The sequence below is a fragment of the Pelecanus crispus genome, chromosome 3, assembly GCF_030463565.1.
Source record: "Pelecanus crispus isolate bPelCri1 chromosome 3, bPelCri1.pri, whole genome shotgun sequence".
In the NCBI taxonomy this organism is placed as follows: Eukaryota; Metazoa; Chordata; class Aves; order Pelecaniformes; family Pelecanidae; genus Pelecanus; species Pelecanus crispus.
Window position 1 is genome coordinate 59587617 of NC_134645.1, and position 16115 is coordinate 59603731.

The following is a 16115-nucleotide window of genomic DNA, read 5'->3' on the forward strand; positions in this document are numbered from 1 at the left end:
TCAGAGCGTGTGTTTCTGTGAGGGTCTGGGGGTACCTACAGTTACACAAACTGTTTGCAGCCTAAGTTTTGGTGAATGCACCTACCTGCTGGTGCTGCTGGGTATGGGAGAAATAAACTTGCTTTTTATAGTAAGTTTGTATCAAAGACAGAAATTTGTCAGAGGTTACAGGGCTTGCAAAGGCACTGGGTCAGCAATCTTGAGGGAGGCTGCTTCCCAGCTCTCCGTGCTCTCATTGATTCACTGGTGAATTTTTCACTGGGCAGCTGGTACAGACCTTAGGCAGCTGGCGCAAGAGTGAAGTTACTTTGCAGTGAAACGGCGGAGTAAAACTGGCCCAGAGCTCTGAAAAGCCAAATGCAGAGCTTGACAAGAGAAAAGAGGATGGGCACGCGGCTGTGGCAATGAACTGGGTTCAGCTGCTGCCTTTTCTGATGGTCTTGTGACTGCGGACGTCGTCTAAAATACCTCATCCTGATTTCAGCAGCGGGGGTGCTGCTGCCTGGTCTCAGAGAGGTTTCTGAAGATAAACTTGTGAAGCCTTGGGAGACCTTCAGATCCTGTGTGGTTGGGAAGGGCTATGGGTTTCTAACAGCTACCCGTAGCTGAGGCAGAAACTGAGGGCTGGGCAGAGCCGGGGCTTGTCCCTGGGCAATGACTTACACGGGCAGGGCACAGAGTTTGGTACAGGACTTGCCAGCTGAGGAAAGGAAGCTGCTTCCTGGTTTTGCACCACGCTGAAAACCCTGGTCCCGTGTGTCCTGCCTTTCTGCTGCGTTCACCAGCTGCCTATGTGAAACGGAGATGGGTTTTGAGCAGGCTTGGAGAGGTGTGGGGTCCTTGCCCTGGCGCTCTTGCAGGAGCACTGGGCTTTAGTGCCGTCTGCGTGCACCCCAAAAAACACATTTTGCTGGTCGGAGGCATAATGGGCAAAATCCTAGCAAAAACTCTCCACAGAGAAGCCAAATGACCAATTTACACCTGGCTGGGAAAGGAGTAAGAATGAAGTAAAATGTAACTTTTGAGGCTAGCAGTCAGGATGAAGCTCTGAGGACAAAACAGACCAAGATTTTCAAGTAGCAAATAGTTTGCTTGGTGTAATTTACACATACAGGAATAATGATTTGTGTTAAAAATGAAGGAACTTGAGTCATCCGTGTTGCATGCAATTAATTACCTGTGCATAGCAGGTGCCTGGGGTTTGCCAGGGTCAGTGGGAATACAGGTGGTAAAGAGCAAGCCCGTTTTAACTACTACTAATCCTTGGGGTTTTTTTAATAAGCAATGACATTGTCATTAAACAAGGAAATAAGAGGCTTTATTTTTCTAAGACATGTTAAGATCTCCCAATGCTTCTGGCTACAAGTATGTCTTATGAAAAACTACTTTTAACATTTATTCTGACTTCAGTTTCATTGACCTGAACTGTGTTTTATTTGTTTTTTGTATTACTGAGTCTGACAATGTTTGTGAAGCAAATATTACATATTAATGCCTTCAGGTTATCTGAAAGGCAGACCACTTATCAGTGAAACAGGAAGAAAAGAGCATGGAGTAATGGAATGTCACAGAAACCCTTTATTTTCCCCCTAAACGTGGCTAATCAGGTGTTTCTTTGTCATGTAATTTTAGTAAAATATCTTGGAGTAAGTTAGTGGAAGGGTATCCCTGTTATCTTGTTTATCCTGTGCATTTTTCAAGGGGGTTTACATCTGCACAGCAACATTGTGCTTTCTAACTGAATGTGAAAAATGATCCAAAGCTGATAACAAAATACATTCTTCCTTATCAAAAATGCATACTTTCTTATCACAAGCAATAGGAAGGCAAACATCTTTGTCCATACCTGTTTTGAAACAAGAGAACTTCACTGTGTTCTTCAGTTTTAAACATTTTCCTGGTTTATTGCTTTATATTTTATTTTGGAATTTGTACTTGATGTGGTTTATTCAAGAAGGTTAAGAAAATAGGCATCTATGCTGCAAAACCAGCACCTGGCACAAAGAAAGGCTGTAGATTTTCAGACTTCAAGGTAAAACCTGGGGTACAGAGGTGCCAAATTAGGTTTTTAATATAATGGCCAATTTCTGACCCATGTAATGAGCAAATTACTCTCAGTATTAATCTCATGCATTACCTTGAGGGCAGTACTTCTCCTTAAAAGAAAGCTAATACCATCATCACTGAAATGGCAGTGTTAATTACTCATGCACAAATAAAACCTTATGCATTCAAGATAGGCCAACTAAACGAAAAATTCTTCTCTGGGCTTTTTTTTGTCTGTTTGTTTGCTTTGGATAGTTTTGTGTTTGTTTTTTTGTTGTTGTTGGGTTTTTTTTTAAATAAAAAGTAGTGTTTGATTTTGAAAAATGAGAGAGTGGCTTTCTGCTTTGAATGAAATCTGTCCCCCTACCCCACCCCGACAAACTGCAGCAGGAGCAGCGTCCGGGAGGTTTCTGCTTGCAGTTGCATAGCCGGTCTGCCTCAGTTTAAGAAGGGCCACCTTAAAGGTTGGGCGGGTTTAATTTGCAGCTTACTGGCTTTATGGTTTCTTTACTGAAACTGCTGTCTAGAGCTGTAATTGCCGGTATGATCTTTTAAAAATAAGGTTGTCGCTGGAGTAATATAAAGACTAAGCTACCACTGTGTGGGTAGCTTCAGTATTGCTTTTCTTCCTAAATTGTCACAAGCTTCCCTTTTTCACAGGACAGACATTCTGAAATTCTTTGAGTTTGAGGCAAGATTTTTTGGTTGGGTGCTTCTTAGTGAAACAAAACCTTGAGGTATTGAATTTACCTGCAGCTGCTTTTGCAGATTCTTGTGGTGCATCGCACACAACTTGGCCAGAGAGAAATCTACATTGCATCGTGGACAGTGTTTGCAGGGCATTTCAGCAATAAAAAGAAAGTAGAATTGAAATGCTGACAGGAAGACAGACATTTTATGTTGTTGTTGCACTGATTTGAAGAACAACTCCGGGTCAGTTCAACAGGGGGTAATATTCTGGCTTGAGCTGAACAGTTTTAGAATGACTTATTTTCCCAGTAGAAAACTGAATTATTTGGCAGCACTCTTTCCTGTGGGAACTCTTTTTTCAGAAGCTACATTATTTTCATTGGGAAATCATTCCAGTTTTAGTGTTTTTGTACAAGCCACAGAGCTGGTAATTGATAACTGCTTTTAGTTTTTACTTGACTGTTGGCCTTACAGTATTCAAAACGAAAGATACTGTCTGGTATCACTGTGTGATTCTTGAGTTTTCCAAAGCCTCCAAACCAGGGTCAGTGCTCAGCTTGGAGATAGCAGGGACTGCTCCCGACAGAGGTTTTTTTTAACCTTAGGGAAAATCTTTGAGTCTTATTTCTCTCCTGTGCTGAGCCTGGGCAGTGCATGCACTAGCACCAAGCCCAGTACACTGGCACAAGAAGGACGTGCCGGAGACATATATGTGAGCAGGAGGTCTGCCGTGCCTGTTTTGTAGCCCGCCAGTGGGGCATTCCCACCACTTGAAAAGCATTAGAACCACAGTGACACCCAAATTGTGTTGTTCTGGTTGTCTTTAGTTTATAATAGAGTTGTTGCAATTTTGTATGCAAAAAGCTTTAAAAGTACCTGTTGTCAACTTTTGTGTTATGTGCAACAGCCACAGTAAACCCACTTCTCCTGTTTATTTTTTTTAGATGACTTCCACTTACCTCTTGATGTTTTACCAGCTGTGACGGAGGCCCTTGATTCCAAGACAAAAGAGGAAGATTTGCACAAGGAGAGCAGACCTTTCCGCTACTGTGAAAAAAAAACCATGGACCTGTCAGACAGTGACCGTCCCGTCAGCTTTAGCTCCACTTCCTCCTCTGCTTCCTCCAGGGACAGCCACTGCTCCTTTGGAAGCAGAATGACCTTGGTTTCAAACAGCCACTTGGGCTTGTTCAACCAGGATAAAGAAACGGGTGCCATCAAGCTAGAACTGGTCCCAGCCAGGCGATTTTCCAGCAACAAGCCACGCAAAAACTCCCCTGCAGATCAAGAGGATCCTGAGGAGAGCCTTGAAAAAAGACTAAGCATGCCAAGGAAAGCAGAACCAAAAGGAGCGAGCAAAAACTGTGCAATGTCCCTGGTCACAGAGCCCACCAGTCCCAAGCTCCTCTACGTAGACAGAGTCGTCCAAGAGATTCTGGAGACAGAGAGGATGTATGTGCAGGATCTAAAAAGCATTGTCAAGGTAGGAGTCTTGGTTAGGATGCTATTAACTGTTCCATAATGCTGTTTTTTACATTGTTTGGTTTCATGGCAGGACAGATGGACCTGACAATAGAATTGGCATTTGCTAGTCGTTATAAATTAGTGTAATAACATTGTTCCTGTGTGTTTCTAGTTTTTATTTGATTAGATAAATCTAAGCTGTTACTACATGTTTATGAAGAAATAACAGAAAAAAAAACATCCTACAGTTGACAGCAGTAGTGAACAAAGTGGTAAACTCTGTGTTTATTTACAAAAAAAAATGTACAATGCTCTGTTTCCTAGAATGTATAGCAAGAAGAAACAACCAGACAGCTTGTTTGCCCCTTTAAATGCCTTACCTGAAGGATATCACTTATTGATTCTTCCCCCCCACCAAATCCTAGTCCTGCAAGCTCTTTCCTGCCTTTTTTTTCCTCCCTTTCATGGCTTGTGGCTATAGTCTGTTCACTCCATGTCCTTGGCTTGTAGTACCGAATATGGCATGTGTATTTGCTGGGAAATACTCATGTTTGGCTGTTATGTGAAGAAATTACATTTTCTTTAATACTAATTCTGAATTGGTGGTGCTAATAAATGGGTATAGCATTTATTAGCAGCAGTGAGTTTTTGTCCAATCCCCAGCCTAACAGTATCTTTCATTTCCCCTTTGGATGAGTCCTTCTGTGGATTGTTCTGCTCACTCCACGTACTGCAACTGTGCCATCAGCGCCATGTTCTGTTGTGTTTTTGAAGATGACAATTAAGTCCCTTGGCTATTGTATGTAGTCTATGTCCTTAACCCACAAAGAAGGATTCCTTGGGAGGTGCATGTTCAATGTGCTGTTTATAGAATATATAGCTTTAGGTAGCTGTATGAGGTCATCTGCAAAAGGAAATATCAGTCAGCTGGAGACACTCTCCCCACCTGCAGTTCCAACCTGCCTGGTCCTGCAAGCAATGAACAGGAAAAAATGCTAAGACTTTGATAACGCAAATGCACATCACAATTAAACACTAGCACCCCACCCCCCAAAATTCTCACAAAGAAGTTTTTTTGTGCTGCTGCTGTTTCATTACATTCAACTGTGCCTAAGTTTCATTTTGGAGTGTTTAAGGTTGTCATATGCTACAGAAGCAAGCCAGCTTCTGTGTGTAGTCACTGCTCACTAGGCATGACCTCCATGGTTTTGGAAACCGTAGCCCTCACTTGTCCTCCTATGCAGTAAACTGTACAACCTGAGAAACTGGAAACTATCATTAAAATCTTGAAACAGATTTTCCATTGACAAGTAGGAAGGCCAACAAATGCTTGCTAGAAATACTTCAAGCATCACTACAGTAGATGTAGAGTAAATGAGCAAATGCACTTGAAGTTATGAAAGAACTGGAGGAATTTACCTGTGAAATGCCCAAGCGTATTTTCTGCAGCAACCAATAAATAATGAATCTGGAAAGCTTTGTGTGGCACTAGACAGCCTGTTTGAGAGAGAGAGTGGTTGGCAGTGGGGCTTTTCTTAGGCAGGTGTTGCAGATCCAAGGGCTTCAAAGGAGCCCTTCTCAGATGGTGAGGACAGTGGGGAACCAGGTACCTCAGCCTGTGCAGCATGTTCTTTGCTTGGTTTCAGGGGAGGGAGGTGTGACTGGAAGCATGTTACAGAGGAGACCATTTTATATGTTTCTCAGGATTCCTTTCTCCACAACTACCTTAGCAATGCTGTAGTGATTTGCCTAACCATGGGTGGGGGTTGTGAGAAGGATGGGAAGACTCCACAGACATCTGTAGGACTGCTGTAGCCTTACAGGATTTGATTATCTGGGCCTCTGTGACTTGAGGCCATTTAGTGTGGCAGCCAGATGACTGGTGCTGAGCCAAACTAAGATGAAGGGAAGCAGCTTGGTCTGTCTTATTTTCCAGATAAACATGGGTCAGATTTTGGCAGCTGGTTAGGAAATGGGATGAGAATGGGAAAAGGGGAGCTGGGGAAAAGTCAGAAGACGACTGCTGCCCGAGAAGTGTGTGGGAACTGAAGAGATGCATGAAGGTGGGAGCTGGTGGAGGAAAGCATAAGCAAATGAACCAGTGCTAAGTGGAGAGAGAAAATCCTTAGAGGGAAAATAATGTGAGGAAATGAGAGAAAACCCAGGAAGTGGAAGGTTGAAGGGAGTATGAAATTGTTGGAACTGGAGCTCTCTAGCAATTTTTGCAGCTGACTGCAATACAGCAGCTTATGTACACAGACTAAAAATAGTAAGGAAGTTTTTTTTGTTTGGGGTGGGGTTTTTTTTGGCAGGGGGAGAGAGGGAGGAAGAGAAGCAGCGCAACCCAGGTACAAAGAGCTAAAAGCTGAAGAGATGTCAGATTGAGGATGGTATAAGAACAAAAAGGGAGCAATGAATAGGTACTATTTTAACCACCCTCTACCCCCAGCTGAGAACTGTCAGTACAGATCTAGTCTATTGCTTTTTGTCCCCTGGGATTTGCTGATGCTACCTTCTCCATAGACAATAGAAATATATTTAAAAAGAACATGTTTTCACTGTTGTTTCCAGCACTTTGAAACAGGTTCTAGAGCTAGAACTGAGAGGGTGTCAAAACTCACATCCATGAATCCACTCTAAATTTCTGGTGTAACGCAAAGCATATTTGCCTGTGATGCAGGGTCAAGCTTCTTGGGGGGGGGTTGAGGGATTTTTTTGTTTGTTTGGTTTTAGTTTTTTGTAGGGTTTTTTTGTTGGTTTTGTTTGGTTGGGTTTTTAATATATCCACACTCTTTCCCATCATCCAGATCATTAATGAATATGTTAAACAGGACTGGACACAATATTAACCCCTTGGGTATGCTGCTAGTTACTGGCCTCCAACTAGATTTTGTGCCTTTGACCACCACCCTCAGGGCCTGTCCATTCAGCAAGTTTTCAGTCAACCTTGCTGTCTACTTATCCAACCCATACTTCATCAGCTTGTCTATGTGGATCTTATGGGAGACTGTGTCAAAAGCCTTTCTGAAGTCAAGGTAGACAATATCCACTGCTCTCCACTCATCTACCAAGCCAGTCATTTCACCATAGAAGGTTATCAGGCTGGTCAACTTCCCCTTGGTGAATCCATGCTGATTATTCTTGATTAGCTTCTTGTCCTTCATGTGCCTGGAACTGGTTTCCAGGATTAGCTGTATATAAATGACCCCTTAACATGGATGGTGTGAAATTGCATGTAGGATCCTGGTACTATTCATCTTATCCAAAGTCAGCTCACTAAGAGTTAGCCTAGCATACTATTTGGGGCAGTGTCCTTTCAACCTCTGTTACCCTTAGAACACATACAGTCATCATGCTTGACATAAAAGACTGTGGAGCGAGTGGGGGAAAACAGAATTTCACCCTTTTTGATGCCTTTATTGGCCTAATGCTGTTAGGTCATTAATAAGTAAATAAATAAAAATAAACTGAAAAGGCATAACTTCTATTGCCTTTTGAGTATCTGGGTGGTCTTTGTTCTTAACAGCACCAAGTTGGTAGACACAGGTAGAAATCAACTTCATGTGACATGGCTAATGTGATCTTTAACTGATACTGGAGACCTGCTGAGGTTCTTCAGCTTTCTTTTAAACTGCTGATAAGGAGTATTTCATGGGCTTAGGATGAGTGAGAGGAGGCTGTACAGGCACTATTTGGCTCCCTTTGCCCCAGGATATGCTTTAAAAACAACTGCTTTTCTAGCCAGTACAGCCATTTTGTCTGTGACCTGGAAGAACAGTTGAATTATGATTGTTTTGAGGCATGCTGCTGTGATTCTTGCACAGGCAAGCACTGTAACAAAGATAGAGCGAACTTTTCCATTGTTTGGTATGTTTTATCAGATGATCTGTTAAGCATAATTAAAATTTTGAGTTAGTACAGCTCGAAGCGTGTTTAGGGCAAGTTTGTGATGAGAAATCGGATACCTCTGCTTCCTGCTTGTGTCATGCAGACAGGTGTACTGGCCAGGGCAGAACCTGCAGATCTTCTCCTCTCCAGGACCTAGCCTGACTTCTTCAAGTAGTAATTTAGCTAGAATAGGCATAAACTTTAATTAGAGTCACTTACTGAAGTAAGTTTTCTTTTTTTTTCCTGAGTTTATAATGAAAATGTGTTTTGCTCTTGCAGTTCATAGGAGCCAGAAGCCCATATTCATAATTTGTACAAATGTTTGTAACTGTAGAAAAGGACATCCACATTTGTGTCTTACCTTTGCAAAATAAAGGCATAATGCAAATGTACTGTTATAGTGCATGCATCTGTTATCTTACATTAAATACAGTCTCATAGTGGTATCAGCCCATTGAGAACATCTAGATCCACTGTGTGAAACTGAGATATTTGGTATAGGAACTCCTATCAGCAAAATAATATCAATAAGAAGTCATTAGCATCTATACAGTAACTAGAAGGGAGTGAAGCGTGCATTGTCAGTGCATTTCACAAATATTTTATGCAAATAGAGGTTGAGCTTCAGGAATCGAACTCCATCTGAAATCTGGGAGACTTCTTTTATGTGAATGAGTTCCTCTACCCTTTCACTCCAAACATGACATTTTTTTAAACCATCCCTATTGGACTAGTTGAAGTCTCTGTCTTGTCTCCTCTCCCGATCTTTTGCCCACTCTTTTTATACTTAAGACTCCTCATTCAAGGCTTTTTACCCAGAAAGTCCCATTCTCCTTTGCACAGTCTTCTGCCTATGGTCTTCCCACCCATCTGTCCAAAGTGTTCTCTCAGTAAATCCCACCCTCATCCCCCATCAGGCCATATTGTCTTATTTCCTCATGTGATAGATCACTTTTTAGTCTCTCTCTTTCCCATGTTCTTAGTCTCTGCTAGCTCCAGATCTCTCTCCATAGTTCTCTTGGCAGGTCTGACAACATTTTCATCACCATTCCTCATTTTTCTGCCCTCTTAAGTTCTGCTAACACTCTCTTCTGGTGTTCATCATGCTTTGTTCTCGTTTTCCCCTTCCCATCTTTCTGTAGGACTCCTTTGTGTCTCCTCTGCGCTGGAACTGCACAGCACACTTCTCCATACTACATAAGGTTTGTAGAGGGTCGCCGAGACACAGAACAATCATTTCCCTGCTCTTGCTTCAGAGGAGCAGATCTGAACCAGATGTTACTGGCAGAATGGCAGTTGTGGGCTAAGACCTTGTGAAGCCTGAGCTGAAACGTGCAAAGGGCCATTGCTAAAAGTTCCTTTTGGGGATATGTGAATTTGGGGGGTTTCTCCTCCTCCCAGTATGGTCAAATATAGGGAGATTTGCACAAAGATAGCAAAAGGCATAGTCTTGGAAACAAAGTCTCCATTATGCTCCAATCTGCTACTGCCCCTCCTTGAGATGCGAGGGTATGGTTCATGTCCCTGCTAGTCAGCCTGGGGGTGCTTGTCTTCTTGGGGGGAAAGGTCACCAAAATTTTTCAACATGAGCAAAAAAGGGCATTCTTTCTCAAAAAGGCCTGGGGGAATGCTTTTTCTGAAATCTCCTTAAACAACTCAGCAGGGAGGCAGGTTTCTGGCATGGAAAGCTTCATCTGAGGTGAGCATGTCTGTCGAAGTTATATGCCCCTTGGGGGGGTGGGGGGAAGCCTTGAAAGGGGAAATATTGGACATTTGCAGTAGATATGTATTATGGCACCAATGATTAAGGGAAGTTCTTCTGGGAGGAAGTCAGGATTGGAGTTTTATTGTTCCCGGTTTCCTGCCTCCTGGTGCTGCAGTTAGAGGATGTCTCTTTCTACGTTTTGGGCAATTAGTTAAAAAGACAACTCTGAAGACCGCAGTGTGCACATTGTCACTTCTTGCGATGAGTTGGTAAAAATGTAGCTGCTTGTGCACTGGGTTGCTGGATAGCGTAACTAAGAGAAAGTTAATTCCTCCTAGGTTCAAAAGGTGGGAATCCCAATATAGCTACGGGATCCCATAAGCTTTATTCCCACATTATACTTAATTTCTGTTTGCAGCCTCTTTTTCTATGGCTGTGGCTGCTAACCTACATGCCTGAGGAAGGTACCTTTAGATTGCTAACCTAAGTTGCATGTGAAGATGTTACTCTGGGAAGAGTACCTCTGTTTTGCAGTATGGAATTTCAGCACCCACCAAAAAGAAAGGGTTTTAATTAGCAGAGCTGCTCTTTTTTTGAGCATTTTATAGATGAGAAACTTCACAGGGTGCTTCAATGGAAAGTTTATTGAGTGTTATTGAGAAGGTAACTGTGATATGTGAGGATGTACCGATCGCTCCTGTGTAAGCATCCTGAATTTTATGGCACTGCTGTAATCATCAGACTGTAATGATGGCATTCTTCTGAGGTTTTTCATTGCTTTTATTTCACTCAGTGTAGGGAGCAGTGATGTGTGGTCTCACAATTAGTGTTTTTCTTCAGTGTATTAAGGCCAGAAGTTAGTGCGCTGTATCAGTGGCTTTAAAGCTATGGAACAATACCTCAGCTTTATGTATAGGCATTCCAGTTTTGCAAGTCTAGGCATTCTGACAAAGACTGCTGACATACTTAATTTATTTGTCTTAAATCTTCAGCACAAAAGAGAGAACGCAGGTGATGGATGCATGATTTTTAGGTAGTTTACTTTTAATTTCCTCATGAACAGAGTGATGATTTGGAAACAGGCTCTCCTCTCTGGGGCCAGCTGCAGAGCCTGTCCCATATAGAGAGAATAGACATTCAGTTTAGATTTAAAGCACAACGGTGATGTTCAGAGTGAGATTCTTCCTTCTTTGAAATCTATCTTGCTACAACTTTAAAAAGCAGTTAAAAGCAGATTAGCTCACATGCTGTCCTTTCTGACTAGGGATTGATCCTTATGCTTTTAGAAAATTTGGATAAGCAATGTAAAATTACCTGCAAAACAAGTATTATGATTGTGACAGTGCTAAGTTTCACTGTGGTTAGTATTTGTTATGTTTTTGAGCTGATGAACTTTCTCACTGCTTGTTTTTTCGTCCATGAAGGAAGAGCTGTGTCAAATTTTGATCGACTTCCTTAGGGAAAGCTTGGCTTAAAAGCAAGGGAAGTTTCTCCAGCAGTTTTGAGATGTGATAGCTGAAACAAAATTGTGTTTGAGGATCTCAGTACACATGTAAGAGGCCTGCTCGAAGTCTGTGACATTTAAACAGGGTTACAGCAGTATAAACCGGAACAGAAAAATGTTCCACTTAAAAAAATCTGTAATAAATTTGGAAGCAGCTGTATTGGAGAACGTTGGTGTTTTGTTTTGTTTCTGGAGCTACTGTTTAAAAACCAGGACCGTAATCCACAGTGGAGACTGCTGAGAAGTGAGGCATCTAGAAACACCACTAGGTATGTTACCAAACAGGTGTAAACAGCTGTTCTGGCTACTCTTAAAGAAATACCTAAAGTAAATCTGACTTCTTTCTTCTGACACAGTAGGACTATTCAGTTTTCCCTGCAGACTTCTTGCTTCCTGGATGTGAGCCATATTAAACATCCTAAAGCAACCTAAAGTGATGGAAGTATACACAAACTGTTGTTCATGTTTGTGTCTTAAACAGTTTTAGATGAGGTTGTTTTTGAAACTCCAAGATCTTGAACAAAAATATTTTGCTGTCTATGTATGCTTTAAGGTTCTCATCATATGCACCCTTTAACGAAACCAAAACAAAGCAGAAACTAAACCCAAACCTTGCTTTTCTGGGCACATGAGAGGGTTTTGGAAAAAGATGTTTTGTAGCTGCACAGTAGGAATATATTGTGCTGTGAACAACCAGAAGTAACCTAACAAACTACTTATGTGGTGAAAGGCAACTGCTTATGTTGTGGCATGAACAGGGAGCTGTTTGTAAACTAACCTCATAGGAAATACTCAAAGCCAGGGTTAAATACACTGATGCGTGGTTTTTCTTATCTGCATCCTCACGACTTCAGTCTCATTTCTGCTGGTAACATTCATACATTTCTTTCATTCAGCATGTTCCCAAGTATTTGAAAGACGCTGAATAAAGTGTCATTGCTGCCTTGTGTTTCCTCCACCTGCACTTTGCATCCAGTTCTTATCTTACAGCTAGGCTGTAGAAACTTGCTGGGACAGGGACCGTCTTTGTCAGCTGATTGCAGAGCTTCACCATATAGACGGGGCTGCATATGTTAAGACAGCGTAAATATATCACCATAACTTTGTGCTTGTTTTGAGGTCAGCTCTCTGTGTGAACAGCACAAAAGAGTGAGTTATGCTACAGTAATAAATGAGCTGTCTCTAAATGTACAGTGAGCCTTTCTCAAGCTCTGGGTGGGAGAGAAGCAGCAGGGAGGCCTCCTGGTTTTCCAGGGAGCTGCAGAATCGCCGAAAAGCCCGGCTGCCACCGCTCTTGTCCTCCCTTTTCTTGCAGCAGGATGTAAATCACTCCACTGTGCTGTTTGCAACCTCCTGCCCACTTTCTAAATGCGAATGAATATAGATAAGAGGGTGAAAGTTATTCTTCTGTTCTGGAAAGCTTTATTCTTTTGGGAGGGGAAGATGTAGTTAAATACAGAGTGTGCCATTTAAGAGTGCTGGTGGTGGGCAGGGGGCTCCAGGAGTGAAGCTTTGCTCCCGTGACTGTACGGAGGCTGGAGCGGGACGTTATGTCCCTGGGTAGTGGGCTGTATAAACCCTAACGGCATTCAGAAAGTACCGAAGGAGAGATCTGTTCACCTCTGCCTTCCAGCGTGCTGTTGCTCACTGGCAGCGAATGAGGAGCTCTACAGAGCAGAGCAGCAGCTCTGGCAAAGCAGCAAGTTTATAGAGGGTGGACAGCAAAACTGGGAGGGCTAGGGCTGAGAGATAGGAGAGAGGAAGTGCAGTTTATACTGTGAAATTTTCAGTAAATATTTTACTAAGATGATACTTTTTTTTTGCAGAATGATTGGGATTTCTGTAAAGAAATTTCAAAATTTGGAAGTGATATCTTAAAGCCAAACAAATTTCTGCATTTCCAGCCAGTCCGTAGTTTCCAGAATTTTACTTGTTTATTATGGTCATTTCCATTTTTGTCCATGGATATATTTGACCACTTTTAAATTTGTTATATCATTGTTATTAAATACTACTTGTCAGGGAACAGTGTTCTTTTAGTAATCCATGACCTTTAAACCTGAAGGCTTAACAAACCACATAGCAGTCTCTCTCTGTCTTTTCTGCTCTCATCACTCCCACAGATTAAGGTGTGGAGGTAGCTGCTATTTCTTGTGGTTTCATGAGAAGACCATTTTGCAAATAAGACGCTTTTAAAAAGTTTTCACTTGCAAGCCACCCCCTACTATAAGCTTCCATTTCATTGGTGTTCATATATTATTAATAAAAGCCATCCATAAGTCTCTGGTAATCATGTGGTTACTAAGGTTAAGATAAATGTGTGTTTAGGACGTGTGCAGATTTTCTCCATTATGCTGGGTTTGCATTTTCATTCTTTGGAAAACAGACTCTTTCAGTTTCCCTTCTTGTGTTTTAAAATAAACATTTCTCTTCTGGAATGTCTCCTTTAACTTGTAAGCATATCGAGATCTTCTTTAAAAAATGTTAACATTCATTTGCCTTACAAATTGGGGAAAGTTTATTTAACAGGGCAAGGCTCTACAGCACAAGACTCAGGTTCTGTTCCTAGGTGACTCACACATTCAAAGGCTGAATGTGCCTTAATAATCCTCTGTGCTTTGCTTGACTATGGTTTAATAAGGTTATAATCAGACAAACCAAGCCGTGTTGTGAGAATTAAATTATACATGTCCTGATGAACTTAGAGATTAATTTTTTTAAATTTATGATTATTAAACATTTTCAGCTGATACTTTTTAAAAAAGCTCTAGGTTATTGAATAATGATGATGATGATTTACACTGACGTCAAGCCTCAGTTGCAGCCTTAGATTTAGAAATCTTTAGAGCACTTATTTCATCTGCCTAGCAACCTCAAACTATTTGACATCTTGATTACCGTTTAATGTTTTCATTTGGCTGTCCTCATTACTGTAGCTTATTTCTTCTGTGTTTCTTCTTAACTTTAGGAAGTTGGTTAGATAGAGGCCTCACATAGCTCTTTAATGAAATGTCAGTAAACTACTGATAGCATTTGTTAGCGTCCCATGATCTCCATCCACTCTCTGAACTTGCCTCTTACTTCACCTCTGAGCAGCAATTCTGAGTGCCACCTTCCAGGAAAAATTCCTGTAGCTGTGATTTAGCAGTGGGTGCTGGCTGATATCCGAAGATAAACGTAGGATGTGGTGTTAATCCAGTGGGTTAAAACTTTAATAATTTAGTGTGCCGAAGTGTCTAACTGGGGTTACATGTGAGTTTCTGTTCCCAGTGATTTACTTATATCGTCTTTACAGATGATGGACAATTTAGGGGACTTGTCAGTGTACAATCTATGAATCCCAGTTTCAGCTTATGAGTGCTTTTAGTGCATCTCTATCAAATTACAGTTTGATTGTTTGATTTAATTGACAGCCTGCCTTCCAGGGTGTCTTTTTAAGATGGGAGATTTTAGTGTGAAATTCCTACAGTTGAACAGGGGAATATTATCGAACTTTGTGTTTCATTAGAGCAAAAATTAACTTCAGCAAAGAAGGCAAAATCCATGAAAGCAGTCCATCCAAGCAGGCTGGATCAGCTGGTGGCAGGCTTTGACCCTCCAGAGTGCTTCGTAGATGCAGCATTCCTTCTAAAATGGCTCATGGGACAAAAATGACACAAGAAGAAAGCAGGCATTGGGCAAAAAGAAAAGACATCAAACCCTACACTGGCAGAGTAGGCATTGTAGGACATGTGCCTCCTTCCACTCCAGTCCTAGGAAGGGGCTGTGGGGCAGTGCTGGAAGCTGACACGGGCGTCCTCTGACCCTGAGGCAGCAGCAAGAGGGCATGCAGAGCCTGCTTTAGAGGCTCAGGCTCTAAAGCGGTGAGGGGAAACCCACAGCTGCAGAAAGCTATGCTGCTACCTCCCAGCCGTGCGTAGTGGCGAGGCTTTTGTCCTAGCCCAGGGACCCTATGGATGAGCTCAGTGCAACAGCCTAGGGTGTGTTGAGGGACCTCTCACTGACAAAGTTTCCCAGGGCAAATGCCTCATTTTGGCTCCTGGGACTAGCTGTGCTCTGACAACTTGAAGTCCTGTGACAAGATCTCCTGACTGTTATGTTGTTGACATTGACGTGCCCTAGAAATTTCTGACTTTGTATACAACTTTGTATACAACCCCACCTGTGCTCATGTTCTACACGGGCACAGCTGTTCAAAGGCAGCCTAAACCAAAGAAAGCGTGCATTTTAGAGGTGCAAGGCATAGTGTTAGGACTCCGGAATTCCTCACTGCTAATTTTGGCTGACATGTACTCCCCCTGTGGCTTTCCATGCATGTAGATGAAGCCAAGGGGACCTACTAGGGGTCACTGCTTCCAGTCCTTAGTATCTGTAAATGGAGCAGTGTTTTAACATCTATAATATAGGTGAGGAAGTCACATTGATTATAGAAAAATCTGTCACTCAGGGATAGCTACATGAAAAAAAAATTTTTTTCTTCTCCTTCTCTTCTGTAGGTAAAATTTAAGTTAATACTGTTAACTTTAACTTAACTTCAACTTATTTGAAGACTGCTAACTGTGGAAAGCATAGGGAGAATTCTGTCACGATCACCTTACTCCGCAATGTTAAACAGTGGAAAGAAAACTTAAATGTGCTTCTCTATTTTTAGTCTTTCTTCATACCATGTTCTCACGAGGGCTCTCACAATCAGTCTCTGCCCTTTCTACATGCAGTCAGCAAAGTGTCGTCTTACTGTATCATGCCTGCTTTACTGCTGTTATCCACAGCCTGCATGGGGGCTGACTGCACACGTAAATTGGGTAGTTCTGAGAAAGC

The 16115-nt window shown here is 42.0% G+C and overlaps 1 protein-coding gene across 6 annotated transcripts in view; it reads left to right on the plus strand.

Moving 5' to 3' along the window:
• The first annotated feature begins 3688 nt into the window (after nucleotides 1-3688).
• The window catches only part of PLEKHG1 (pleckstrin homology and RhoGEF domain containing G1), a 50057-nt gene continuing 37630 nt past the window's right edge, over nucleotides 3689-16115 (plus strand). For 4 of the 6 annotated variants that reach the window (XM_075707968.1, XM_075707967.1, XM_075707969.1 and 1 more), the window contains exon 1: nucleotides 3800-4219. In XM_075707968.1, coding sequence (XP_075564083.1) covers nucleotides 3800-4219 — 420 coding nt within the window. Of the gene's footprint in view, nucleotides 4220-16115 lie in introns of all 6 variants that reach the window. The other 2 variants (XM_075707970.1, XM_075707972.1) reach the window with 1 other exon arrangement.